Below are 27,098 nucleotides of genomic sequence, written 5' to 3'. Positions count from 1 at the left end.
TGAGGACTATAGCCTGGGAGACAGCCTCTCAGATAACTCTAAAGAGCTGCTCCAGAGAAGCATGGTTTTCAGCACACTTTTACATTATTATGTCGGAACAAAGAACATCAAACAAGTCAGGAATATATTCCTTCAGGGTTTCAAAAAACAGATCAGCACGTACACAGTGAGTCAGTATGACTTTGGCTCCTGGGAAAGGAGTCTTATCATCGAAGCAGCACCAGCATTGGTGTTCTAGGAAAGGAGGCATTTAATCTTTATTTTTAACATGGACATTCTTTACTTGTGACCATTGTGCCCTTCTCTTTAATAATTAAAGCAGATATGACAATGTATGTCAGATAGGCCACAAACAGGCTGTTTTAGTTAGCGGAAAATCAAGTTAAATCATGTATAAGCCAGAATGACTTTGCTATACCTCAATATGTGAAAATTTCTTTAATCACTGGGATTTATTGCTAACCACTTCCATGAAAAATTTAATACCTGTGCTACATGTGTATGTGTCCCTAAACAATATCTAGCATTGTTTCACATATTTTAAACTTTTAAAAACTTTTAAATTTTATTTTTTTCTTTTCACATTTTAAACTTTTAAAAATAGTGTCATACTCTGTGTATCCTTCTGGGACTTGTTTATATATATTTTTTCCTGTTTACAGTGTTTGTGAGGATATCCATATTGATACATGAATCTATAGTTTATTTACTTTCAGTGTTGTTCAGAATTCCATTATATGGCTATACCACAAGTTATTTATCTACTTTCATTGGGGCTTTTAGTTTTTTTCTAATTTTTTGTTATTTCAGCAGTGCTTCAATGAGCATTCATGTCTACATTTCTTGTGTGTATGTGGAAAGTTTCTTGAAGGCGAGGTATACCTAGGAGTAGAACTCCTTGGCCTGACTGTGTGAATTTTCAACTTTTCTAAATATTGCCAAGTTGCTCTTTAGGATGGTTGCAACAATTCACATTATCGTACCAGTATATGAGATTTCCCATTCATCTGCAGTCCCACCAACATTTTATTTTATTTTCATATTTTGCTGATCTCTTGGGCATGGAATGGTATCTCATTGTGGTTTTGTTTTGTTTTGCTGCACCACACAGCTTGTGGAATCTTAGTTCCCTGACCAGGGATTGAACCTGGGCCCTCGGCAGTGAAAGCATGGAGTCCTAACCACTGGATTACCAGAGAATTCCCTTACTAGGGTTTTAATAATTCGCATTTGCCTAGTTAAGAGTGAATTGAACATCTTTTCATTTGCATATTAGCCATTTAAATTTCTTCTTTTGTGAATTAACTTTTCGTGCTGGTATTAGCCAGGATTTAGTTGGAGATAACACGAAACATTCTATTTTAACCAGAAAGGGATTTAAAAGAGGGTCTTGGGACTTCCCTGGTGGTCCAGTGGTTAAGAATCTGCCTGCCAATGCAGGGGACACGGGTTTGATCCCTGGTCCGGGAAGATCCCACATCCCACATCCCAACAAAGACCCAGCGCAGTCAAAAATAAATAAATAAAAATTAAAAACGTAAATAAATAAAAGAGGGTCTTAAGAGCTTACCAAATTGGTGGAAGGCCTGGAGAAGCAGTCCACAGAATGGGCCTTAGGGATGAGTCCCAGGGACTTCCTTGGTGGTCCAGTGGTTAAGACTCTGCACTCCCAATACAGGGGGCATGGGTTCAATCTCTGGTTGGGGAACTAAGATCCCGCATGCTACATGGTGCGGACCCCGCCCCCCAAAAAAGTAATAATACAATAATACAGCTCCATAGCTGCTCCAAAGAAGCCACTACCCTCTGTAACAATACAGAAACTGAAGAATTGGGAAACTGCTGCCCCTACTGCTGGCTTCAAGGTTCTATGACTTTAGCTACAATCTGTTGCCAGAACTATTGATTTCAGAACAATGCAGTACCTGCCCCATTAAATAGTTACTTCAAGCAACACTTCTCTTCCTACTTATGTAATTTCTAAATTCTGGCTCACATGAGATCATCTGATTGGTGGAATCTTACAATCTTAGCTGCAAGGGAGTCTGGAAAGCTGGGTTTTAGCTCTCCAGTTTCAGCATTACAGCAAGATCTCATAGGAGGAGGTTAAAATTTACACTAAATGAACTTAAACACTGTATTTGCAACCATATCCTCTGTCTATTTTTCTTACAGGTTGCCTTGTTTTAATGATTCATAGAAGTTCTTTATATAGTCTAGGTATTAAACCTTTGTCAGTTGTATTCACTACAAATATCTTCTGATCTAAGGCCCCTCTTTTCCTTTTTATTTTAGAATTGTTTATGAACAGAACATTCAAATATTATTGTAGTCAGATTTATCAATTTTTTCTTTGGGGGTTTGTACATTTTATGTCTTGTTGAAAAAAATTCTTCTTATCTAGAGAGTTTAAAAATATTTTCCCATTTTCTTCTAAGAATTTAGAGTTTCACATTTAACATTTAGGTTTTTAATCCATCTGGAGTTTATTTGGTGTGTGCTGTGGAATTGCATTTGTTTATTTATTTTTTATAGGGGAGGCCAGTTATCTCATGGACCATCCTTTTCCCAGTGACTTATAATGACACTTACGTCATATATCAAGTTTCCATATTTACTATGGTCTGCTTCTGGGCTCTCTAATCTGTTCTACTGATCTATTTGCCCCTGTGTCAATATAATACTTTAAAATTATTATGACTTTCAAATGTATCTAGATATCTGGTAGGACAGGCCCCCCCACCTTGTTCTTCAGAATTGCCTTAGTCATTCTGAACCTTTTTGTCCATATATATTTTAGAATCATTGTATTATGTTCTACTAAAAAAAAACCCAAACCCCCAAACCCTATTGGGAGTTTTATTGAAATTGTATTGAATCAGTTTGGGTCAATTTTCATCTTTATGATACTAACTTTTCCTATCCATGAACATAGTGTATCTCTACTTGTAACTAGTTCTTTTTTGTGGTTTTGTTTTTGTTTTTATTTTTTCAGGCTGTGCCGTGTGGCTTGTGGGATCTTAGTTCTTGACCAGGGATCAGACCTGGGCCTCCTGCAGTGGAAGCTCAGAGTCCTAACCACTGGACTGCCAGGGAATTCCCAGCTAGTTCTTAAATATATTTAGATAAGTGTTTATAATTTTCTTCGTAAAGATCTTGTACATCTTTTTTTTTTTTGAATGCGTAGCTTGTGAGACCTCAGTTCCCCAACTAGGGATTGAACTTGGGCCACGGCAGTGAAAGCCTGGAATCCTAACGACTAGGCCACCAGGGAACTCCCCATCTTTTGTTAAATTAAGATATTTAGGAAGGAATAAATATTACGTGTTATTATTAAATCTTTTTATTATTATGCTGCTATTTTTCCTTAAATTGCACTCTTAAAAATTGTTGTTGGTATACACAGGAATATGATTTATTTTTGAATATTGATCTCCAGCAAAACTGAGGAATTCTCACTTTTTCTTACATTTAGTTTTTAGTTCACTTCAAAGCTGTAATTTAAAGAGACGGATAGTTCTACATTTGTGATGAGAAAGAGAGACAGATGATTCTGCAACGTTTGTTATGAAAAGCAGCCTGTCCTCTTCTCTTTCCTGCTCCAGCCACTACCAGGCAATTCCTTCTGTTGTTTTCAGCTGATTGTTTTATAACACATGTATACTGCTCTTTCTTGAGCTTTCGATTTAGACATTGTTCTTTAATTTCCACTATGGATGATGAGGCTTTAGCTCATTTTTTCTGCCTCTCCATCACCCTGTCCTCTCGGTACATAATATGAATTAGATCACTTGTATTATTACTTGTGTGGATTCTATTTATAACTGAATCGGGTAGTGACACATAATTTTATCTTTTCTGCACAATTTTTTTAAATAAAAATTGTTATAACAATTGTTTTTTTGTTTGTTTGTTTTTTGCGGTACGCGGGCCTCTCACTGTTGTGGCCTCTCCCGTTGCGGAGCACAGGCTCCGGACGCGCAGGCTCAGCGGCCATGGCTCACGGGCCCAGCCGCTCCGCGGCATGTGGGATCTTCCCAAACCAGGGCACAAACTCGTGTGCCCTGCATCGGCAGGCGGACTCTCAACCACTGTGCCACCAGGGAAGCCCATAACAATTGTTTTTATTTGTTGGTTTGTTTCTTAGTTTTGTATGTCTTATCTGTGTAATTTTTTTTTAAAAAAACATTTATTTATTTAGGCTGTGCCGGGTCTTAGTTGTGGCATGCAGGATCTTTAGTTGCAGCATGCAGGCTTCTTAGTTGCAGCATGCTGACTTCTTAGTTGCAGCATGCGGACTCTCAGTTACAGCATGTATGCGGGAACTAGTTCCTGACCAGGGATTGAACCCAGGCCCCCTGCCTTGGGAGTGCGGAGTCTTACCCACTGGACCACCAGGGAAGTCCCCGTCTGTGTAATTATGCCTACATAAGGACCATATTCTCTACTGATTCAATAAATTTGTTCTCAAGACATTCTAATACTCTAGCGCAGATTGTTTGCTGTCTGTCTGTCACCAACAGTCAAACTCAGAATTTCGTTTCACCTATCCTAGGGATTTCCTCAGCCTCTCTCACATATTAGATCACCAGTTCCCTGTATCTTGTATCGTGATTTCTTTCTTTATTTTGGTGGAACATAGTTTCCTGACAAGGAAACTATAAGGTAAATTCTCCAGGACTTCAAGGTTCTGAAATTTCCTCTCAGTGTGTTTAGATGTGATTTTTTTTTTTAACTTATCCTGCTTGGGACTTGTACTTCCTAGACCTAAGAATTCATCTTTTATAAATTCTGGACAATTATGAGTCTCATCTCTTCATATATTGCCTCTTCTCACTCTGTTTATTCTTGTCTTCTGGAACACAGATTTGGTACATGATCTTCTTATTTCAATATCCAGATCCCTTCATTCTCTTTTATATTTTCCATGATTTTCTCTTTCTTTTTAGCAGTCTGGATAATTTCTTTGGATCTATCTTCCCCTTTACTATTTCTCTTTCCTGAGTGTTTAAACTGTCCATTTAGTTTTTAATGTCAAAGACTAAATTTTTAATTTCTGTAAGTTCTGCTTGGTGTGTTTTTTTTGTTTTGTTTTGTTTTTTTTGCGGTACGCAGGCCTGTCACTGTTGTGGCCTCTCCCGTTGCGGAGCACAGGCTCCGGACGCGCAGGCTCAGCGGCCATGGCTCACAGGCCCAGCCGCTCCGCGGCATGTGGCCTTTTCCCAGACTGGGGCACGAACCCGTGTCCCCTGTGTTGGCAGGTGGACTCTCAACCACTGCACCACCAGGGAAGCCCTGCTTGGTGCTTTAAAAAATCATACCAGGGCTTCCCTGGTGGCGCAGTGGTTGAGAATCCGCCTGCCAATGCAGGGGACACAGGTTCGAGCCCTGGTCTGGGAATATCCCACATGCCACGGAGCAGCTAGGCCCGTGAGCTACAACTACTGAGCCTGCGCATCTGGAGCTTGTGCTCCACAACAAGAGAGGCCGCGACAGTGAGAGGCCCGCGCACCGCGATGAAGAGTGGCCCCTGCTTGCCACAACTAGAGAAAGCCCACATACAGAAACGAAGACCCAACACAGCCAAAATTAAAATTAATTGATTAATTAATTTAAAAAAAAGAAGTAAAGCAAACCAAGTAAAATTCAAAAAAAAATCATACCGGTCTTTATTTTTTGTACATGTTTTCTTTTCCTGCTTATTTTATAGTTTCTATTTGATAGTTTGATTATCTGATGTTCTTGGGTCTAATCCTGCTCTTTGTTGTCTCTGATGATGTGCACTTACACTGGAGTTCTTGTAATTTTGGGTTTTAAGCTCATCTTCAGGACAGGGTTATCTCTTGGAGTACCATGTGGCCTAGGTTAAGGATGTGTCCTCCTGGAGACATTTTATTTTTTCTGTGGGTACTCATAGTAGCACTATTCCAGGACTTGTTCCAGGACCACATGTGTAGTATACATCTGAACCTACAACCCAGTGAAAGCAGGCCTGTTGTTATGAATTTTCAGAAAGGACTTTTTCCTTTACTCAGGACCCAAGCCAAGATGCAGCAACATCTTTGTCATCTTCTGTGTGGGTAGGGAGACTTTTTTTTCTAATCCACCATTTCACTGGCGTGCTTGAGGGATCCCAGTTCTGGAGAGAAGCTTGCTTCCTGATTCTGCCTGGGCACTGATGCCCAAGTCTCTGGGTCACAGAGCTGGGCAGTGCCCTCTTCCCTGCCCATCCTGTCCACTTTGGCTACAGCTGCATCAGCTTAGCTGCTCCTGATCTGGTTTTCAGCTCCCTGTTTGGGGATCCCTGCTGATTTCCTTTACTTTCTTTTTTTTTTTTTTAAATTTATTTATTTTTGGCTGCTTTGGGTCTTCGTTGCTGCGTGCAGGCTTCCTCTAGTTGCGGCGAGCGGGGGCTACTCTTCGTTGCAGTGCACAGGCTTCTCATTGTGGTGGCTTCTCTTGTTGTGGAGCACAGGCTCTAGGTGCGCAGGCTTCAGTAGTTGTGGCTCATGTGCTCTAGAGCACAGGCTCAGTAGTTGTGACGCACGGGCTTAGTTGCTCCGCGGCATGTGGGATCTTCCCGGACCAGGGCTCGAACCCACGTCCCCTGCATTGGCAGGCGGATTCTTAACCACTGTACCACCAGGGAAGTCCCTCCTTTACTTTCTTGCAAGCCTTGCCATGCAGTGAAAAGGAAGTTTGTTATAGCTGATCTAGCATTTCTAGGTGTTCTGTAGTAGGGAGATTTTTTTTGTCCACAGTATTGCCATTTGTACTTTTTAAACTTAGAGATAAAGGAGAAAAGTGTATCTGGCTGGGAGGATCAGCAAAGGCCTTAGAGATGAATGTCAGAGCATAGGGACATTGGAGGGGTCACAGCAGGTGCAAAAGCGTGGAGGCAGGAAATGACCATGCAGGTATGGAGAAAAGCACATAACTTTCTTTCACTGGAGTGTGTCAGGGAAGAGGAAAACGAAGTCAGAGGTAGACCACAGAGCAGCAGATGGCTATTACAGTCTCACAGCAGAGAATACCAGGATCACAAGCTTTGTTTCAGGAAATTTAAACTGGAAGCATATCCAGGATGAATGGATGTGGGTGGCAGCAGGTGGGAGAGGGGTGTGGATTTGAAAAAATGATCCTGGAGGCGGTGGAAATAGTCCAGACGATAGGTAGTATGGCCTGAGTGGGGTAGTAGTGGGTAGAGAAGGAGGGCGGGAGAGACTCAGCTGAACCAGATAAAGAAATCTAGGTCAAGAGCTGGGGGGAAAATAGAAGAAAAGCCAGGCAAGCACATTGTCTGAATCCTGGGAAATGAATTTAAAATGTCAACAATTATCTGAGCTGCGTTCTACCTTTTAAAATTGTTCAGATACTGCCCACAAATGCTTACACGCAGTTCATCTTGACTCTGTAGGCAGCTAAAGATGTTTTTAGGCCATCTAATGAACAGTTGTCTTTGGATTAGAGACAGCATGTCCCAATAGAGCTCCCAGAAGTGAGTCCGGATGTGTTTGTCTTTCCCAGAACCTGCTGACATGACTGATCATGGGGATGATGAGCTGTCCTCTAGGACAGGGAGTCCAGACGAGGAAGGTCGGGTCCCTGAGGAGAGATCCTTGCTGCATCAGAGTCTGGCCGTCAGGGAACTCATCGACACCGAGGTCTCCTACTTACACGTGCTCCAGCTCTGTGCCTCGGACATTAGGAGCCACCTGCAGCAGGTACCTGGGTGGGGCCACACTCAGCCTGTCTTTATAGGGGCAAGTGTGAGTCCCAGCTCCTGAAACCTCACATCTGTTCCTGGCGCAGGCTTGATGGAGGGGAAAGTGTGGTGGATGTGAAGTCACCTGGACGTAAGCCCCGGTACTTCCACTTACTGGCCCTGCAACCTTCAGCAAGGCTTTTAACACCTTGGAGCCTTAGTATATTCATCTGCTAAATGGACAGAGAGTAATCACCTCAGAGAATTAAGTGAACTAATGGATAAAATAGCCCTTTATTAAGTTTAGAACAGATTCTTTTAAGTGACCTATTTCTAATTGTCTCATTTGGAGGGTGGTAACATGGAAAAGTTATCATTATGATGGGTTTCTATTTTAGTGTTAATTTTTTACATCTTTTTCCCCCCTGATTTCAGAAATAACACAGGCTGTCTCTCTAAAATGTCAAGCATCCCCTAGCATGTAAGGTACATATAAGGGGAAAGGCTGTTTAGTTCAATGTATCCCAGTTCTTGACTCGTAAACAGTGGACTTCAACTAGTGTTTATTGAATGAATGAAATAATCAAATAGATAATGTAGAAGGTGAAAGCCCTCTCATATTTCACCCTCTAGAAATTGGAATTTTTCTCTGTAGGCATTAAACAAACAAATATAGATTGTTACTTATTTTATTTTTTGTTTGTTTGTTTGTTTTTGGCTGCACCAGATGGCTTGTGAGATCTTAGTTCCCTGACCAGGGATCGAACCTGGGTCCACAGCAGTGTCGGGGTTAAGACAGCCCGAGTCTTAACCGCTGGACTGCCAGGGAATTCCCTGTTACTTATTTTAGTAAAAATAAGAGCATACTCTATTCTTCTACAGTTAGCTTTTCCCACTTGATTGTGCATCCAGGACGTCTGTCTCTATATATATCCTATATATGTTCATGCACATATATAGATGTCCTGCATCCTTTTTAACAGTGGGATAGCTTAGTTCATAGGGAATGGAGTTCAGAATATATCTCAAGGTAATGGTGGTAGGTGCCAAGTATGTCAGAGCTGGAAAGAAGTCCAACATCCCACACTTATATGACAGATGGGGAAAATGAGAGAAGAAAAATTATAGTTGGCAGCAGACCTAGGATAATACAGTTCAGCTTTCCTTTCATGCTGAGCACTTCGTCTCTCTCTCTCTTCTTGTAGAGTAATGAAAATACCTAATTATAAAATTTCAAAGTCCTTGCAAACATTCCACTGGGACAGTCTTCCCAAGAGTGGTGGAACCCCAATGATGTGACTGTTCCGGACTACTGTCCAAAGCCTCCAAAAAAAGTCACTCTACTGAACTCCTAAGCGACCTCCCATGGTGCCTTTGTTCCTTCCAGCTGCCGCAGGGAGATCTGGATGTCCTGTTCTCAAATATCGATGATATCATCAAGGTGAACAGCAAATTGCTTCATGATCTGCAGGAGACAGCCACCAGGGAAGAGGAACAAGTGCAGCTGATTGGTAAGCAAAATACCAGGCAGTTAGCAGCCTGAGATTCCTGAGGAATTGGTCTCGGCATGTGATCATTGCTGTATTTTCTCCAGCATTCCAGGGAAATGCAGCTCAATGAGAGGCTGTTTTGGGGATCCCTGAAATATAGCATGTCAGAGCTGGCAGGACCCTCAAATAACATCCAAGCCAACCCCATCACTACAGATGAAGAGACTGAGGCCTAGAGACAGGGAGGACAACCTAATGGACACAAAATTGGTTAGTGGAGTGGCTGAGACTTTCTTCTGGGATTCTTTCACACTCATTCATTCAACAGTTATTTACTGAGCCCCTGCAGTGTGCCAGTCACTGTGCTGTGTGTTGGGGTCACAGCATCAACCAGAGGGTCCAATCTTCTGTTCTCATGGGTTAACAAGTTAGCGAGAGAGACAGATGACACACAGATAAACAGGAGAATTTTATGTAGTAATTTGTAATTTAAAGAATTACAACTTTAGTAACGTTTGAGAAAAGAGAAGGCCTCCTGAGGAGAGGACACTTGAACTGAGAGCTGTTAGGGAGGAGCCAGCTATGAGAAGATCTGGAGGGAGAGTAGAGAGAAGAGCTATGCAAAGGCCCTGAGGCAGGGGTGAGCCTGGGAATTTTGAAGGACAGGCAGAAAGAAGCCTGGTGTGGCTCCAGGGGAATGAGTGAGGGGAGAGTATTAGGAGATAAGATAGCAGAGGCAGAGAAGGACCAGATCCTGCAGGGTGTTCTAGGTCTTGGTAAGTAGTGTGGATTTTATTCTACATGTGATGAGAAGTCATTGGACAGTTTTGAGCAGGGAAGTGATATCAGATTTGTTTTTCAAAGATCCCCTTGGTAGCTGTGGACAATGGATTGTGAGAGGGTAGCAAGAGTGGAAGTAGCAAGACCAGCTGGTGGCTTTACCTCCACCTAGGTGAGAGATGAAGGTAGACTCCTAATTCTGAAATGGTTAAGATGACCAGACGTAAAGAAGGAGGGACAAGTGGGTATAAACCTCATCCCTGTCTTCTGCAGTCTCTTCGCATCTGCTTGACAAAATTTCTGTGGTCAAGGGTTTTCAAGTGGAGTCAGGGGACAAGGGTGAATGGTGTTAGGCAGAAAAGAGGATGAGGTGGGGGCATCCACCCAAGTCACGCTGGTCTTTACACCCCCAATCTTCTACCCTTTCTTAGACATGAATGATGATGGTGGGGATTAAAAATAACAAATATACACATTTTGAAAAAGCCAACTTTCTGAGTGTTCATTAAATGACCAGCACTCTTCTGATGTACATGTATTAACTCATTTAATCCTCACAAGAACCCTGAACGGTAGTTGCCGTCATCTCATTTCCCAGTTGAAGAAACTGAGGCACAGAGAGAGGAAGTAACCTGCTTAAGGTCATCCAGCTAGTGTCAGAGCCAGGAGGATGTGCATTGCGGCAGGTGGCCTCTGGAGCCCGTGCTCTCAACTACTGCACTGAACAGCTTCCATGCAGTAGAGAGTGGGATTGAAGCCTGTGTATAGTGTGTTTACTATTCTCCTAAAATTATGATTCTTCATTAAAACAGCAATGTGAAAGAGTGACTATTTCTTTTAAATAGAGGAATATTTAAATGCAAAATTAAGGAACAAGATTTTTTTTTTAAGTATCTGGGTAGATATTCTTACCTTTTATCATTTTATCCTTATTTCTGTTAATAATTACCACTTATTTGAGTGGAAATTGTTATAACCTCAGGTTGAAGACAATCCAAGGTTCTGGGGACTCTGAGGTTAGCATCTTCTGTTGCTATGGGTTCTAGGGTCCACTAATTCCTTGTTAAGGGTCCTCACTTATCCATCTCTGCCTTCCTGCTTGATCTGCAAAGAGTCAAGGCGCTGCTTTGTCTTCTGAGCGTACCTGGTAATATCTCCATTCCCTGCCTTCACTACTTCCCTGGTGGAGTTGCCACATAAAATACAGGATGCTCAATTATATTTGAATTTTACATAAGCAATGAATAATGTTTTAGTATAAGTATATCCCACGGGACATTTGGGACATACTTATACTAAAATATTCTTCATTATTTATCTGAAATTCAAATTTAACCGAGCATCTTGTATCCCCCCCTCCCTAATTTGGCAAACCTATTCCCTGGCCTTTACTGAGTCTACAGAAAATAGCCTGCTCATCCTCTGCCTCTTGTGGTTAGCCAAAAAGAGGTGCAAAGAATCCACATAGCTTTTCTTCTCCTAGGTTCAACTTTGTGCCTAATCAAGGCTGAGCTGGCTCCTACCAGTTCTCTCTATTCCCCTCTCAGCCCCCAGGCCCTGCTATGCAAGGAAGGCCCTTTTCCCAATTCCATAGCCACGGCATTTTAAATTTATTTATTTATTTATTTGGCTGTGTTGGGTCTTCATTTCTGCGCGCGGGCTTTCTCTAGTTGCAGTGAGCGGGGGCTACTCTTCGTTGCGGTGCGTGGGCTTCTCATTGCTGTGGCTTCTCTTGTTGCACAGCACAGGCTCTAGGCATGCGGGCTTCAGTAGTTGTGGCACGTGGGCTCAGTAGTTGTGGCTCACGGGCTCTAGGGCGCAGGCTCCGTAGTTGTGGCGCACAGGCTGCGTTGCTCCGCGGCATATGGGATCTTCACGGACTGGGGCTCGAACCTGTGTCCCCTGCGTTGGCAGGCGGATTCTTAACCACTGTGCCACCATGGAAGTCCCAGCGCCAGCATTTTAAAAGATTTTGGGACCTTGGGCGTGAACCTCCCAAGTGAGTCAGGTTCTGTGTTCTTATAAATGATTCCAAACACGATGCAGATGTTCACAGGAGTTCCCACACAGGGTCCTATCATGGGAAGGCATCATGCTGTAGTCCAGTGTTGTCTAAAAGAAATGTAGTGTGAGCCAAATTTAAAGTTTTTGAGTGGCTACATTAAAAAAACTAAAGCAGGTAAAATTAATTTTAATGATATATCTCGTTTAACCCAATGTATCCAAAATAATATTTCAACATGTAATCAATATAAAACTTATTCATGATACATTTTATTTTTTTTTGGTACAGTCTTTGCAATCCGGTGTCTTTTACACTGACAGCACATCTCAGTTGGGATTCTCCATATTTCAGGTGCCCAGTTAGCCATCTGTGGCCGTGGCTTGCAGGTTGAGTGGTTTAGAGCAGGGGCCTTGGAGTCTGACTCACAAGGTTCTGCCACTCACAGCTCCTTCATGTCTCTGAGCTTCAGTTTCATGCCTTCTGCATGAAAATAGTACCCATTTCTGTGCCAGCCATGACTGTGGGTACCTAACATGTAGTAGCCCTTTTTATTCTCATAACACTGTTACTTGTTGATTATTATTATTATTATCCCCATTTTACTAAAGGAAAACCCGAGATCAGAGAGGTTAATTAACTTTCCTAAGGTCACACAGCTTGACCAGGCTGAGTCATGATTTGAACAGCTCTTTCAGACTACAGCCCCAGCTCTTGGCCTTCCTGCCTCCCTTTCTCATTTCTCCCAACTAGAGGTAGAGTACCGTTTTGATACTGGGAGTAACTCTTTGCTGCTGTGACTTCTTTCCAATCTGTGACTAAGGAAGGGCAAGAGGAGAGGAAATAACTCTTTGGTGCCCCAAGCATTCCTGCCTGTTGGACAGCTCTGCTCTCTGCTCTAGGGGAGTTTGCCTTCCTCCACCCTTCAGTTACTGAAGTGCCCCTGCCTCTGGCCATGTACTGGTATGGTAAGGTTTCTTTGGCATTAGTTGCATTCCTGCAGAATCACCCTAGTAATGAAGAATATGGGAACTGCCCTAGGTTTTAGGGCTATGCCCAGGCTATCTCTTAGTGGGATCATCTCTGCAGCTGGCTGATCTCCCTATCATACACATTCTCCCTAGCTGCAGTTTCAGGTAATCTTTCCTGGTCATGTTCTCCCTTGTTCTGGGGGCTTCTCCTGAGAGAGTTCTCTCTGAGGGTTGGCTTGACCAGCACTGGGGAGAGGGTTTGGTTCCTGGGGTGGGAGTCTTGCTGTGGGAGTCTTTGCTGAGAGCTGGACGACGCTGGTCTAGGTATCATCTGATGTGTCTCAAGGGGGGGCCTGTTGTATTTCACGGGTACAGTGCACAGCATTAGCAAGCAGTAGGGTCACCTGGGCTTCCCGTGGTCCGTGGCTTACTTGCCCTTTTGTGACTAATACATTTCTCTTCGCCCTCACCACTTTCCCCCAGATAGACAACCAAATACTCTTGCCTGGGTCTTTTTAGTAGCCACCTAATAGCTATTCCTATTTCCATTTTGACTTCTGGTTTAGTCTCAGCATAGTATAGCTCTAATAGACTTTATTTTTTAGAGCACTTTTAGAGTTACAGAAAAATTAAGTAGAGGGAATTCCCAGTGGTTAGGACTCTGCACTTCCATTGCAGGGCACAGGTTTGATCCCAGGTCGGGGAGCTAGGATCCCACAAGGCGTACAGCATGGCCAAAAAACAAAACAAAACAAAAGCAAAAAAACAAAAAGAAAAAATAAGTAGGGACTTCCTTGGTGACGCAGTGGATAAGAATCTGCCTGCCAATGCAGGGGACATAGGTTCGATCCCTGGTCTGGGAAGATCCCACATGCCGTAGAGCAACTAAGGCCGTGTGTCACAACTACTGAGCCTGTGTGCCACAACTGCTGAAGCCTGTATGCCTAGAGCCCATGCTCCGCAACGAGAGAAGCCACTGCAATGAGAAGCCTGCACACCGCAATGAAGAGTAGCCACAACTAGAGAAAGCCCACATGCAGCAATGAAGACCCAATGCAGCCAAAAATAAATAAAATTAAATCTGTAAAAAAAAGAAAATTAAGTAGAAAGTACAGAAAGCTCCCATGTACCCCTCCCCCCAAACAGTTCCCCCTATTATTAACACCTTGCCTTAGTGTGGTACATTTATTATAACTGACAAATGAATATTGATATATTATTATTGACTAAAGTCCATAGTATACATTGGGGTTCACTCTGTGTGTTGTTCAGTTCTGTGGGTTTAGAATAATGTATAATGTACGACGCCACCATTACAGTTTCATACATAGTTTCCCTTATCTAAAAATCCTCTGTGCTCTGCCTGTTCATCCCTCCCCCAACCCCAACCCCTGGAAACCACTGCTCTTTTTACTGTCTCCATAGTTTTGCCTTTTCCAGAATGTCATATTGCTGGAATCATACAGTATGTAGCCTTTTCAGAGTTGCTTCTTTCATCTAGTAATATGCATTTAAGGTTTCTCCGTGTCTTTTCCTGGCTTGATATCTCATTTCATTTTTATCACTGAATCATACTCTGTTGTATGGATATAGTACAGTTTATTTATCCATTCACCTACTGAAGGACAAATTGGTTGCTTCCAGGCTTTGGCAATTATGAATATAGCAGTTATAACATTAGCGTGCAGGGTTTTGTTTTTTTTTAATAAATTTATTTATTCATTTATTTATTTTTGGCTGCGTTGGGTCTTCATTGCTGCGCGCTGGCTTTCTCTAGTTGCGGCGAGTGAGAGCTACTCTTCGTTGCGGTGCGCGGGCTTCTCATTGCTTCTCTTGCTGTGGAGCACAGACCCCCGGCACGTGGGCTTCAGTAGTTGTGGCACACGGGCTCAGTAGTTGTGGCTCGCAGGCTCTAGAGCGCCAGCTCAGTAGTAGTGGCGCACGGGCTTCGTTGCTCTGTGGCAAGTGGGGTCTTCCCAGACCAGGGCTCGAACCCATGTCCCCTGCACTGGCAAGCGGATTCTTAACCATTGCTCCACCAGGGAAGTCCGCGTGCAGTGTTTTAAAAAGTCTTTTATTTAAAGTTTCTTTTTTGTTGTAGTAAAATATATATAACATATAAAATTTACCATTTTAACCATTTTTAAGTGTATAGTTTAGTGACATTAAGTACAGTCACATTGTTGTTCCACCATCACCACTGTTCATGTCTAGAACTTTTTCCTCATCCTAAACTGATGACCAGCCCCTGGTGGCCACTATTCTACCCTCTGTCTCTGACTACTCTAGGTACCTCATATAAATGGAATCATATAGTATATGTATTTTTGTAACTGGTTTATTTCACTTAGCATGATGTCTTCAAGGTTCTTCTTACACTTTTTATCTTGAAATAATTTTAGACTTATAGAAAAGTTACAAAAATAATACAGAGAGCTCCTATATACCCTTCTTCCAGCTTCCCCTAATTTTTACATCTTACATATCCATAGTGCAATTATTAAAATGAGGAAATTAACATCAGTGCAATACTATTAACTCTACAGACCTTATTCAAATTTTGCCAGCTTTTTATTTTTCTATGCTGGGTCTTTGTTGTGGTGCGTGGGCTCTTTGTTGCAGCAGGCTTCTCTTTAGTTGTGGCGCGCAGGCTCTCTAGTTGTGACACACGGGCTTAGTTGCCCCGCAACATGTGGGATCTTAGTTCCCCAACCAAGGATTGAACCTGCATCCCCTGCATTGGAAGGTAGATTCTTAACTCCTGGACCACTAGGGACGTCCCACCCATTCATTTCTTTTTTTTTTTTTTTAATAAATTAATTTTAGTTATTTATTTATTTTTGGCTGCATTGGGTCTTCGTTGCTGCACGCAGGCTTTCTCTAGTTGCAGCGAGTGGGGGCTCCTCTTTGTTGCGGTGTGTGGGCTTCTCATTGCAGTGGCTTTCTCTTGTGGAGCACAGGCTCTAGGCGCTCGGGCTTCAGTAGTTGTGGCATGTGGGCTCTAGAGCACAGGCTCAGTAGTTGCGGTGCACAGGCTTAGTTGCCTCGTGGCATGTGGGATCTTCCCAGACCAGGGATCTAACCCGTGTCCCCTGCATTGGCAGGCAGATTAACCACTGCGCCACCAGGGAAGTCCCTCACCCATTCATTTCTTTATTCAACTATTTATATAAGTATAAACTCATGGATATTTACTTTATTCCATGAGTGAGAATCCAGTACTATTAATATTCATTTTTTTGCTCAAATTTTACCAGCTTTGGCCATAGGGAACTCTTTCAAGTTGGCACCTGTGTCCTTTCAGTATGTCTCCAACAATTTGTGAGCACTTTCTTACTTTCTGACCCCACAAGATGTTCTAGGCTCATCTTGTATTTTCCTTGCCTCATCCTTGGAATCAGCTTTTTTCCTAGGAGCTTTGGTTCCTACCTTTGGAGAATGGTATTTAGACACCAGGTTCTAAGATCTAGGTGTGCTCATTGCTCCTGGGGTGTCATTGTTTCTAGGCCCTCTTAGCTGACAGAGTTAGGAAATATATGTATATATACCAACACATGCATGTACACATATCTACATTTCCTTCTGTATCTATCCATCCGTATTTATATATTTAAAATATTTAAAACCATGAGTTCCTACTGATAACCTCCAATTCCAGTCCAACACCTCAGGGTTCTTTCTAGTCTTTCGCCTTTTCTTATTTGTAGCATCTTTCTGTGACAGGTAGAAATGGCTGCCATTATCTTCAGTGTATTTACTTATTTGTTCGAAGTTAGTAGACACATAAAATATTTTTTTATTATGTTATAATCAGCATTACTAACCTGTGCCTTTGTGAAAAATAGTTACATTAATTTCTTCCTACACCCTTCAGTGTGGTTATGTTATTCATTTGTAATAGAATTAGGTTCATTCCTTATTGTTTGTATTCTATTTGAGATTCCCCCTCCACATCCTGGTTGGTCTTAATTATATATTTATTTTGGGAGTATGTGAAACATTACCATGGTTCCAAGATCTGAGCTATATAGAAAGGTATATTCAGCGAAGCATTGCTCCCCTCTCATCCCTACTTCCCTGATCCATTCCCTGTTCTTTCCACCCCGTTCTATCTCCCCTTACAAATAATCACTCTCATAAGTTTCTGATTTTAAAATACAGAACACTTCACAAATTTGCATGTCATTCATGTGCAGGGACCATGCTAATCTGTCCTGTGTTATTCTACCTTTAATGTATGTGCTGCTGAAATTGAGCATGGGAATGAGCCTTTTCAAACAGAAACCAGATCATGTCACCCCTGCTCAAAACCCTCCATTTGCTTTCTGCCACCATAAGAATAAAATCCAAACACCTTACTACACCTTACTTACTTACTTTAAGGCCCTACATGATCTGGCTTCAGTTTCCTGTTTATTTTCTCTACTTTGTGCCCTTGCTCATTGTGTTCCAGCCACACCTGCCTTCTTGTGTCACCCACCTGTCAAGTGGTCACTTGCCTTCAGGTCTTTGCATTTGTCCTTCCCTAAGCCTGGTGCTGCTCTTCCCCCCGACATTCCTAGGGGTGGGTTCTTTTTTTTTTTTTTTTTGAATTTTTGCATTTTATTTTATTTATTTTTTATACAGCAGGTTCTTATTAGTTATCTGTTTTATACATATTACTGTGTATACATCAATCCCAATCTCCCAATTCATCCCACCCCCCCACCCCCCCGCCACTTTCCCCCCTTGGTGTCCATACATTTGTTCTCTACATCTGTGTCTATTTCTGCAGGGCTGGGTTCTTTTGGTCTCTGATAAACATCCACGTCTTTATGGAGGTCTTTCCTAAATAGATCTCCTACCACTCTCTAACTCTTTATCTGGCTTTGTTTAGATTTGTGGTACTCACCACTACCTGGCATATGTAATATATTTATTTATTGTCTGTCTTCCCCACTAGAATATCAGCTCCATGAGGCAGGGTCATTGTTTTGTTCACAGAACTTAGAAGAGTGCCTGGCACATAGTCAATAAATAAGCAGTTGGTAAATTTTTGGTGAATGAAGTTTGTGTCAGGTGCTTTACATGCATTACTTGATTTAATCCTCGCAATGAACATTTGGAGGTGAGCACTATTTTTATTCCAGTCTATAGGTGAAAATATGGAGGGTTAGAGGGGTCAAATACTCGCCCTAAATTACGCTACTGGGAAAGGGTTGGCTGGAGATCTGGCCTTACTTCTCTCCGACTCCAAAGCCCACGTTTGTGACTATCCATGCTGTGCTGTAGGGATTCTTTATAAACAGAGCATTTGGAGTTGTACTTGCCACACATAGTAATTGTAAAGATATAACATGAGTGTGTTTTGTAAACTATAAAGCACTGTCCAAATATGAGAATTATCAATATTATTGCTATAATTGTAGCTACCATTTATTAAATATAGACAGCATACCAGTGTGAGCTCTACATCATTCTATTACTTAATCCTACAGCAGCCTTTTGAAAGTGAGATGAAAAAACTAGAAGCTCAGGAAAATGAGGTGACTTGCCCAAGGCAACAACACTGGTTAAGCCTGGCAGTCTCACTCCAGAGCTGGAATGCTTAGCTGTGTCACTCACCGCCTCTCTGTCCTAAGCAAGAGGACATGCAGACATGCTTTTGAGAACTCCTTGTTGCTTTTCACTGTCAGGCAACTTATTCCTGGAATTCCAAGAGGAGTTGGAGCAAGTCTATAAAGTGTACTGTGCCAGCTATGAACAGGCCTTGCTGCTGGTGGAGGCCTACCGGATGGAGCCACGGCTGCAGCGGGAGATCCAGGACACCATTGAGGCAGTGCTGTGAGTATAATGACCCTCATGGACCCCGAGGTCAGAGGCTGTTAAAGTCTCATCCCTGCTTGGTGCTGCTCACACTGCTTCAGGAGTGTCCCAGTCAGACTAGGCTAGGCTATGCTGCAGAGACAAACAACTCCCAACTCTTTCAGTGGCTTCAACCAACAAGGTTTCTACCTTCCTTATGCTCCACTGCAGGTTAACTTGGGGCTCTTCATGTTGAGACTCAAGCTGACAGCAACTACTGTCTGGAATATTCCAGTAACTTGGCAAAGGAAAAACGTGCTCTGGGGTTCCTACACTGGTAACTAAATGCTGTTAGTCCAGAAGTGATATTCGTTGCTTCTCAAAATTCATGGGCCAGAACTTATCACATGGCTTCGTCCAGCTACCAGGAGGCCAGGGCCTGCCATCCAGCCATGTGTTCAGAGGTGGAAAAGCAGAAACATTTGGTGAACAGCACTTGTGACTCCCATAGGGAGGGCAGTGAGATGGTGGGAACCATGTGGTGTAAGCAGCAATGGCAGGAAACAGGTTTGTATCACCTGGGGGGACCTCTCGACAGATGGCTAGAGTCTTGCCCCATGGAAAAGGATCAGAACTGCTCTGGGTAGCCTCGCAGCCCAGAGCTGGCACCAGTGAGTGGGAGCTCCAGGTAGAGATATGTAGAAAAAAATACTTTTTAATCAAAATTTTGAACGGGTAACAGTTGCATGTTTCAAAAGCTTTAAAACATCTGAATTTACACAGTAAAAAGACCTTTCCAACCCTGTCCTTTTATCTACCCAATTACTGCTCGTACCCAAAAAGTTAAGGTAACCACTTTTAAATTACTTATGGATCTTAGCAGAGTTCCTGTATGCCTATACAAGCAAATACAAATATATACTCTTATTTTCCCCATCTTTTTAATGAAAGTTTGTAATTTTTTTTTCACTTACATTATAGCTTGGAGGTCTTTCCATTTCAATATATACATGTATGATCCTCTGAACGGCCACGTATTCTTCTACTCTGTGGCTGTTCTGCAGTTTATTTAACTGGTCTCTGTTGATGGACATTGGTTTGTTTCTATTCTTTTCATATTACAGGCAGTGCTACAGTGATTATTCACAAACATATGTTATTTTACTGAGGTGCAAGTATATCTGTAAGTTAAATTTCCAGATGTGGAATTGCTAGGTCAAAGGAAGTATGTATTGATAATTTTGACAATATTGCAAAATTGCCCTCTGTAAAGATTATACCAATTGATGTTCCCATGAGCAGCATATGAGGGTGTTTCTCCACAGCGTTACCAGCAGTGTGTTTTTAAACTTTAGAGTATTTACCACTGATAGGTGAAAAATGGCATCTCAGTAATGTTTCACTGTGCATTTATCTCCAGGAGAGGGAAGAGATATGGGAACATATGTATATGTATAACTGATTCACTTTGTTATAAAGCAGAAACTAACACCATTGTAAAGCAATTATATTCCAATAACGATGTTAAAAAAAAAAGTTGATCATCCTTTTTTTTATATTTATTTATTTTTTGGCTGTGTTGGGTCTTAGTTATGGCATGCCGGATCTTTTGTTGCAGTGCATGGGCTCTTCGTCGTGGCGCGCGGGCTTCTCTGTAGTTGTGGCGGGTGGGCTCCAGAGCGCGTGGGCTCTGTAGTTGTGGTGTGAGGGCTCCAGAGTGCATGGGCTCTGTAGTTGTGGCACGCAGGCTCTCTTGTTGTGGCACTCGACCTTTCTAGTTGTGACGCGCAGGCTCAGTTGCCCCACAGCATGTGGGATCCTAGTTCCCTGACCAGGGATTGAACCCGCATTCCCTGCATTGGAAGCGTGGAGTCATAACCACTGGACCGCCAGGGAAGTCCCTTGATATCTTTCTATATATTTAAGAGGTATTTGTATTTCCTTGCCTGTGAATTTTTCTGCTTCTTTTCTGTTTTGAAAAGGCTTATATCTTCCCAAGGACAGGCTCATCAAATGAAGATAGATGAAGGTCATCCTCTGGAAAGCAGAGTAGAGTAGGAGGAACAGAAGTTATTATTGTTATTTCATCTTACTTAGACATTTCCTTTATACCCAAGAGAAAGACAGTGTAGGTTTAGGGCTTTGAAGTTTACATTATCTCATGTGGAGCCTCCTGCTACCTCTCCTCCTTCTCTTCCTTATCTTATCCTTACCCCTCTACTCCCTGAAGCCTCCTTTTGAAGTACCCATGTCCTAACCCATCCCAGCCTTCAAAAAAACCTACATTCATTTTCTCCTTTGTTTCCTTTGATCCCTTCATGGAACTTACAAACTTAGGCTTTTGCAAGGGTCACTAAACACATTTCTACAGGAGTGAGCAATGAGGAAAGCAAGATGCCAGATGTGGGACAAAAGGGAGTAGTGGAGACTGTGGCAAACCAGAGCCAAGAGACCCTGTATAGAGTGCAGCTGCAGCCCAGCCTCGGCTGATTGTTGCTGTATCAAGTAACTTTTGCTATATAACAAACCGACCCAAATATAGTGGTTTAAAGTATAAATCATCCCCAAAATATGTTTAAAGCAAACATTTATTTAGGTCACACTTATTCATGTTAGTGGTTTAGCTGGGCTCAGTAAATGATTTTTCTAGTCCTGGCTGAACACCCTCATGTGTCTGTGATCAACTGCGCATCAGCTTTGCTGATGTTGGCTGGGCTCTCTTATGTATCTGGGACATACAAGCAGACTCAGCTCTGCCTTTTGAGATCTCGGCTTGGAATTGGCATGCTGTGCCAGACTCAAGGGATGGAGAAGTATTCCCCACTTCTTGATGGGAGAAGCTTCAAAGTCATATTCAAAGGGTGTAGATACAGAGAGTGAAATAATTGCAGGCTTTTTTTATAAACCATCCCCCTCAGTTGCCATGTAGAAATGTGATTCCACTGTGCCCAGATCCTCTGATCTTTCAAGAGAAACCAGAAACTTTGATGTAAGTCTCCCAAGTGTTAACTATTGGCATCTAGTTCAGACATGTTAGAAACACTATGTGGGGGGCCCTAGTTGGCACAGAGGCTGCTGTTTGTCATGTCTTCTGCACTCAGGTCTTTTTCAGCCAGGCAAGTCCAGGCTTTTCTCATGGGCTTTGACGCCAAGCTGCCTGGCAGCGGATCGGGCTCTGCCCCTTATTCACCTTGGCAGAGCCATTTCGTGTCTCAGAACCTTGTTTCCCTACATGTGGAGTGGGAATAATAACAACAGCTCATGGGGACATAGACTCACTGCATGCAAGTAACACACAAAAATTCCCAGCAATTGTGGTTACCTTGGCTAGGCAAGGATTATGCTTCACTGAGACCTCACTGTGGTTCTCAGCTCTGTTGGTCCCAACGCCCCCTTTTTATAACAAACATTAAATAAATTTATTATCCTGAGTTATATTCTGAAAAAGAAAATTCTCCTGCCTATATACATAACTGAAAAAAATCAATATAATGGCTTCACTATAATTAAAGGAGAAATAAAAGGAAAATAATTTCTAATAAAGTAATATGTATTTCAGTGTGCAAATGCTTGTGTAACACTACACTAGAAAATATTATGAAGCAATCAGATGCTTGTACCCACTTATAATAAATAAGCTTGGATTTAAGCAAAGAAGAGTCAGAAGCCATTGTGTACGAGAAGTACAGAAAAAGAAAAGAGCAGAGAATGTGTGTACCCTGCAATAACAGTGAACAGTGATAACAAACTTGACTTCCTTGTGTATGATAAGAGAAAGAAGGAAATAACATAACTGAAGTAGGGATAACATTACATACTGGGAGGCAGAGGAAATGAGGAAGGATTATGTTCCTGCAAATGACCTCGGTCTTATTTATAAAAGGTGTGTCATGGTAATTCCCAGTGTTAAGATATGTGACAGGTTGGAGTCCAAGTGTCATAAAAATATGTCAGTTCTTGACATTGCAGCCCATTGCAAGGCATTCATTCAGTCTCTGAATGTTGAAGAGGGGCACATGAAATGTAGAAAGATTCTCTATAATGCAGGACTGTCCTTGCAGGATAGCCTGCATCCCTGGGTCCCTGCCAACTAAATGCCTGCAGCACACCAGAGCCTACAAGTTTCAAAAATGCCCTCAACGAAATGCTCTGGTCTAATGTTCCAGCAGGAATGACATTCTTTCTGTCATCCAAATTTTATTCTGTAGATTTACAGGCAGACAGAAAATAGACTTCCCATGGGAAAGTGTAGACACTGGATGGATGAATGGATGGATAGATAGATAGGTAGAAAGAATGAATTTTTGAGGGGCACCTGCTATACATGCTGCTCTAGAACTTTTGATCCCTTCCCTCTTGAAACAATAATCCTGCCTTTCTTGTGCTGATGATCATGGGACTCTTCTGGAGTTTGGCCAACTAGAATCACAACAGCCATAAATGGTTCTTTCTCATCCAGGTAGGATAGATGGTACCATCTAATTAGATCTTTGTGATTCTAAAATATATGCCACCTCCCACTTTTTATTTGGATGGGTGAGTGGGTGGGGTGTCTAGTTTATCCTGTCTCTCTTTCCCCCCGCCCCCCACTTTGTTTTTGGCCTTACCGTGTGGCATGCGGAACTTTCCTGACCAGGGATGGAACGCTCGCCCCCTGCAGTGGAAGCGTGGAGTCTTTGCACAGCTTGTGGGAATCTCAGTTCCCTGACCAGGGATTGAACCTGGGCCATGGCAATGAAAGCCCAGAATCCTAACCACTAGGCCACCAGGGAACTCCCAGTTTATCCTGTCTTTTAAGGCAGCGCTTCCCACCTGGGGGCCAAGGGACTCAAGGCTTGCCCTTGTAGCCGGCAGGAAACTCTGCCTTAGAGAGACCGTTCTAGTGGCACAGTTTTCAGGGGGAGGAGGCTGCTTAGAGAGGTGGATCAGTCCGGCACAAAGCACCTGCAGTTCCACAACTGAGGCAGAGTGTTTGGAAAAGGTAGATGACATGTTTTCCTTTACTGACATTTTAAATTTGTTTTAAATTTAAAAGTAACGTGGTTATTGAAAAAAGAAATTTCAAACAATACACAGGTATATAAAGTAAAAAGTCCATTCCCCTTCGGTCTCCCGTTTCCCCATCCCTCCCCCTAGTAAACATTTTCCATCCGAACTCTATTCTGTATATTTACAGACAGACAGACAGACAGGAAATAGACTTTCCATGGGAACATCTAGCTGTTGGATGGATGGATAGATGGATGGATAGATAGATAGGATGAGTGAATGAATGAATGAATTTTTTAAGGGGCTCCTACTCTACATGCTTTTCTAGAACTTGCTTTTTCACCTAATCATGGCCATGAATAAATATCTTTTCAGGACAATATGAATTGCTCTACCATGTTGTTTTTAATGACTGCATAGAGTTCCTTCCCAGGGTAGCTCATAGTCTGTGGTCTATTTAACCATTCCCTATTGGTGTATATTTGGATTGTTTCTGAAATTTTACTGTCATAAATAGAGTTGCTGAATAACTCCTACCTTTATCCATGCTCACTTGAGTTGATATTTCTTTTTTTTATATTTTATTTTTGGCTGTGTTGGGTCTTTGTTGCTGTACGTGGGCTTTCTCTAGTTGCAGCGAGCGGGGGCTGCTCTTCCTTGCAGTGCGTGGGCTACTCAGTGCGGTGGCTTCTCTTGTTGTGGAGCACGGGCTCTAGGTGCACGGACTTCAGTAGTTGTGGTGTGAGGGCTCAGTAGTTGTGGCTCGCAGGCTCTAGAGCACAGGCTCAGCAGTTGTTGCGCACGGGCTTAGTTGCTCCGTGACATGTGGGATCTTCCCAGACCAGGGCTCGAACCTGTGTCCCCTGCATTGGCAGGCGGATTCTTAACCACTGTGCCACCAGGGAAGTCCTTGAGTTGATATTTCTGGGTAGATTTCTGTAGTAGGATTGAGGGAATAAAGGGTTTGTACATTTCACAAATTGCCAAACTGCTCTCTAAAAAGATCCCACCAGAGATTCCCCTGGTGGCACAGTGGTTAAGAATCCACCTGTCAATGCAGGGGACACAGGTTCGAGCCCTGGTCTGGGAAGATCCCACGTGTCGCAGAGCAACTAAGCCCGTGCGCCATAACTACTGAGCCTGCACTCTAGAGCCTGCGTGCCTAGAGCCTGTGCTCCACAACAAGAGAAGCCACCGCAATGAGAAGCCCGTGCACTACATCGAAGAGTAGCCCCCGCTCGCTGCAACTAGAGAAAGCCCGTGTGCAGCAACAAAGACCCAACGCAGCCAAAAATGAATAAATAAATAAATTTTAAAAATAAAATAAAATAAAAAGATCCCCCCAACTGATACTCCCACCAAGAGAATGTAAGAGGGCTGGTTTCCCCATACTCACCCAACTCTGGGTGAGCCTTTCAATTTTTGTTGCCTATCTGAAAGGCGGCATAAAGAGTTTTCTTCGACTTACCTTAGAAAGGCTGTAAATTAAGAGGCAGCTGTAATTCTGTAGTTACTCCTTGATGGTTGTGGAGAAGAGATGCCCCTTCCCTCTGTCACCTCTGATTTGTAAGGTGACAGTTGTCCCTTTCCCATGGAAAGTAAGCCCAGAGGACAGAGTTTTGCAAATATCTGGCCACTGTTTCCACCTCTCCTGCCCACAGTCAGCCAAGCACTAGGCAACCCTTGGTGAGAGCAGATGGTCAGCATAGGCATGTCCTGACAGGTAATCCCACCCCTGCATCCCAACCCCCTGCAACTAATGGAGGGCCCCCCACCTGCTCTGTCTGTTCCTAGCCTCATGGCTGATCTTTCCTGGACATTTGATCTAGAGGTTTTTCCATAGGAAGAAGAGCAAGAGGCAAGGGTACCGTGGAGAGGAGGCCAGATAATAGTCATGAGAAACATTTGTGAGTCTTCGTGGAGGAGGCATGCTTAGACATTGTGGTTTGAAAACCTTGTGGGTTTCTCAGAAGGTGGGTCTGAGGGCTACTGGTCATGATCAAGGAAAGACTGTTGGAGCCTTGTCCCAGATGCTGTTGACTTGGGCACTCTTTCTGCACCTTCCAGACATCATCAGGAAGGGGACTAGAAATAATCATCTATGCATCAAATGGTGCATCTGGAAGGGACCTTGACACTATCAGTTCCTGTGTTTTGTTTTATATTTTACTTTTTTAAATGAAAAATTTCAAACTTATAGAAAAATAGAATAATGTAATGAACACTCACACACCCACCACCTGAAATTAACAAGTATTAATGACTGCTGTTTGCTGTATCTAATTTTATGCTATATACTTTACAGGAAATTACAGATAATTACGACTTTTTACCCTTAAATACATCTCTAAACATTAAGTTCCTATGGTTTAAATTTTAAAAAACTTTTTTTGGGGGGGTGGGCCATGCTGCACAGCTTGCGGGATCTTAGTTCCCCCACCAGGGATCAAATCTGGGTGGGCCCACGGCAGTGGACTGCCAGGGAATTCCCAAGTTCCTGTGATTTTAAAAGCTCTTCTTTTTTAAAGCAGCAGAACCATTTTATTAAATGAAATATTCTGTGCATGTCCAACAGATGGAGTTGTGCTTGAGACATATCCAAGTGGAGATTTCAAGTAGGCAGTTGACCGTGTGTGTCTGGAGCTCTGGACAGAAGTAGGAAGTGGAGATATGGGTTTGGGATGTGTTTAAAGCCATAGGACTAAATGAGGTCAGTAAGAGAGTGAGTGGAGAGAGAAGGAGGAGAGGAGGCCCCAGGCACTCTAGCATTGGAGAGAAGCCAGCAGAGGAGGCCAAGAGAGTGGCCTGTGGAGTGAGAGAAGCAGGACGAAGAGTGTCTCTGGGGCCAAAAGAAGAAAGTGTTTCAAGAAAGAGGGAGTGGTCAGCTGTGCCTGCTGTTGAGAGACTGAGTAAGTTGAGGGCAGAGAACTGACCATTAAATTTAGTACAGATGGGGAACCAAGGCCCAGAGAAGGGTAAAGTGAGAACTAGAAGCACCCATCTAACATAGACCTCACAGATTACAGATGAGGAAACAGGACCACAGAAGGAGGGTGACTTGCCTGAGATCACACAGTGAGTTAAATGGCAGAGCTGGGACTAGAGCCCAGGCCCCTTGGTGCCCCCAAGGGTGGACTTGACCTACCTAACACCAGCCTTCTCCCTCAGGCCTCAAGCTGGATCCTCAGGCCTCAGTTTCTTGCTGGTAATTCCTTTGCAGAGGATTACCAAATACCCATTGCTGCTGCAGAAAATTCTGGAGAACACACTCCCTGATGCCAGTGCCTACCCTGTCCTTCAGAGGGCTACCTCTGCCCTCCAGGACGTGGTCACCAACATCAATGAGTACAAGAGGCGCAAAGAAGTGGGTAAGGACT

The 27,098-nt window shown here is 42.9% G+C and overlaps 1 protein-coding gene across 2 annotated transcripts in view; it reads left to right on the top strand.

The window, feature by feature from the left end:
* ARHGEF37 (Rho guanine nucleotide exchange factor 37) overlaps positions 1-27,098 on the top strand; it is a 64,505-nt gene that overhangs the window by 20,844 nt on the left and 16,563 nt on the right. For both annotated transcript variants that reach the window (XM_082835397.1, XM_082835398.1), the window contains exons 2-5: positions 7,528-7,724; positions 9,093-9,216; positions 18,624-18,771; positions 26,890-27,089. In XM_082835397.1, coding sequence (XP_082691523.1) covers positions 7,528-7,724; positions 9,093-9,216; positions 18,624-18,771; positions 26,890-27,089 — 669 coding nt within the window. The remainder of the gene's footprint in view (positions 1-7,527; positions 7,725-9,092; positions 9,217-18,623; positions 18,772-26,889; positions 27,090-27,098) is intronic.

The sequence above is a fragment of the Leucopleurus acutus genome, assembly GCF_964270905.1.
Source record: "Leucopleurus acutus genome assembly, chromosome: 3".
Lineage (NCBI taxonomy): Eukaryota > Metazoa > Chordata > Mammalia > Artiodactyla > Delphinidae > Leucopleurus > Leucopleurus acutus.
This window is presented reverse-complemented; position numbering and strand designations above follow the sequence as displayed.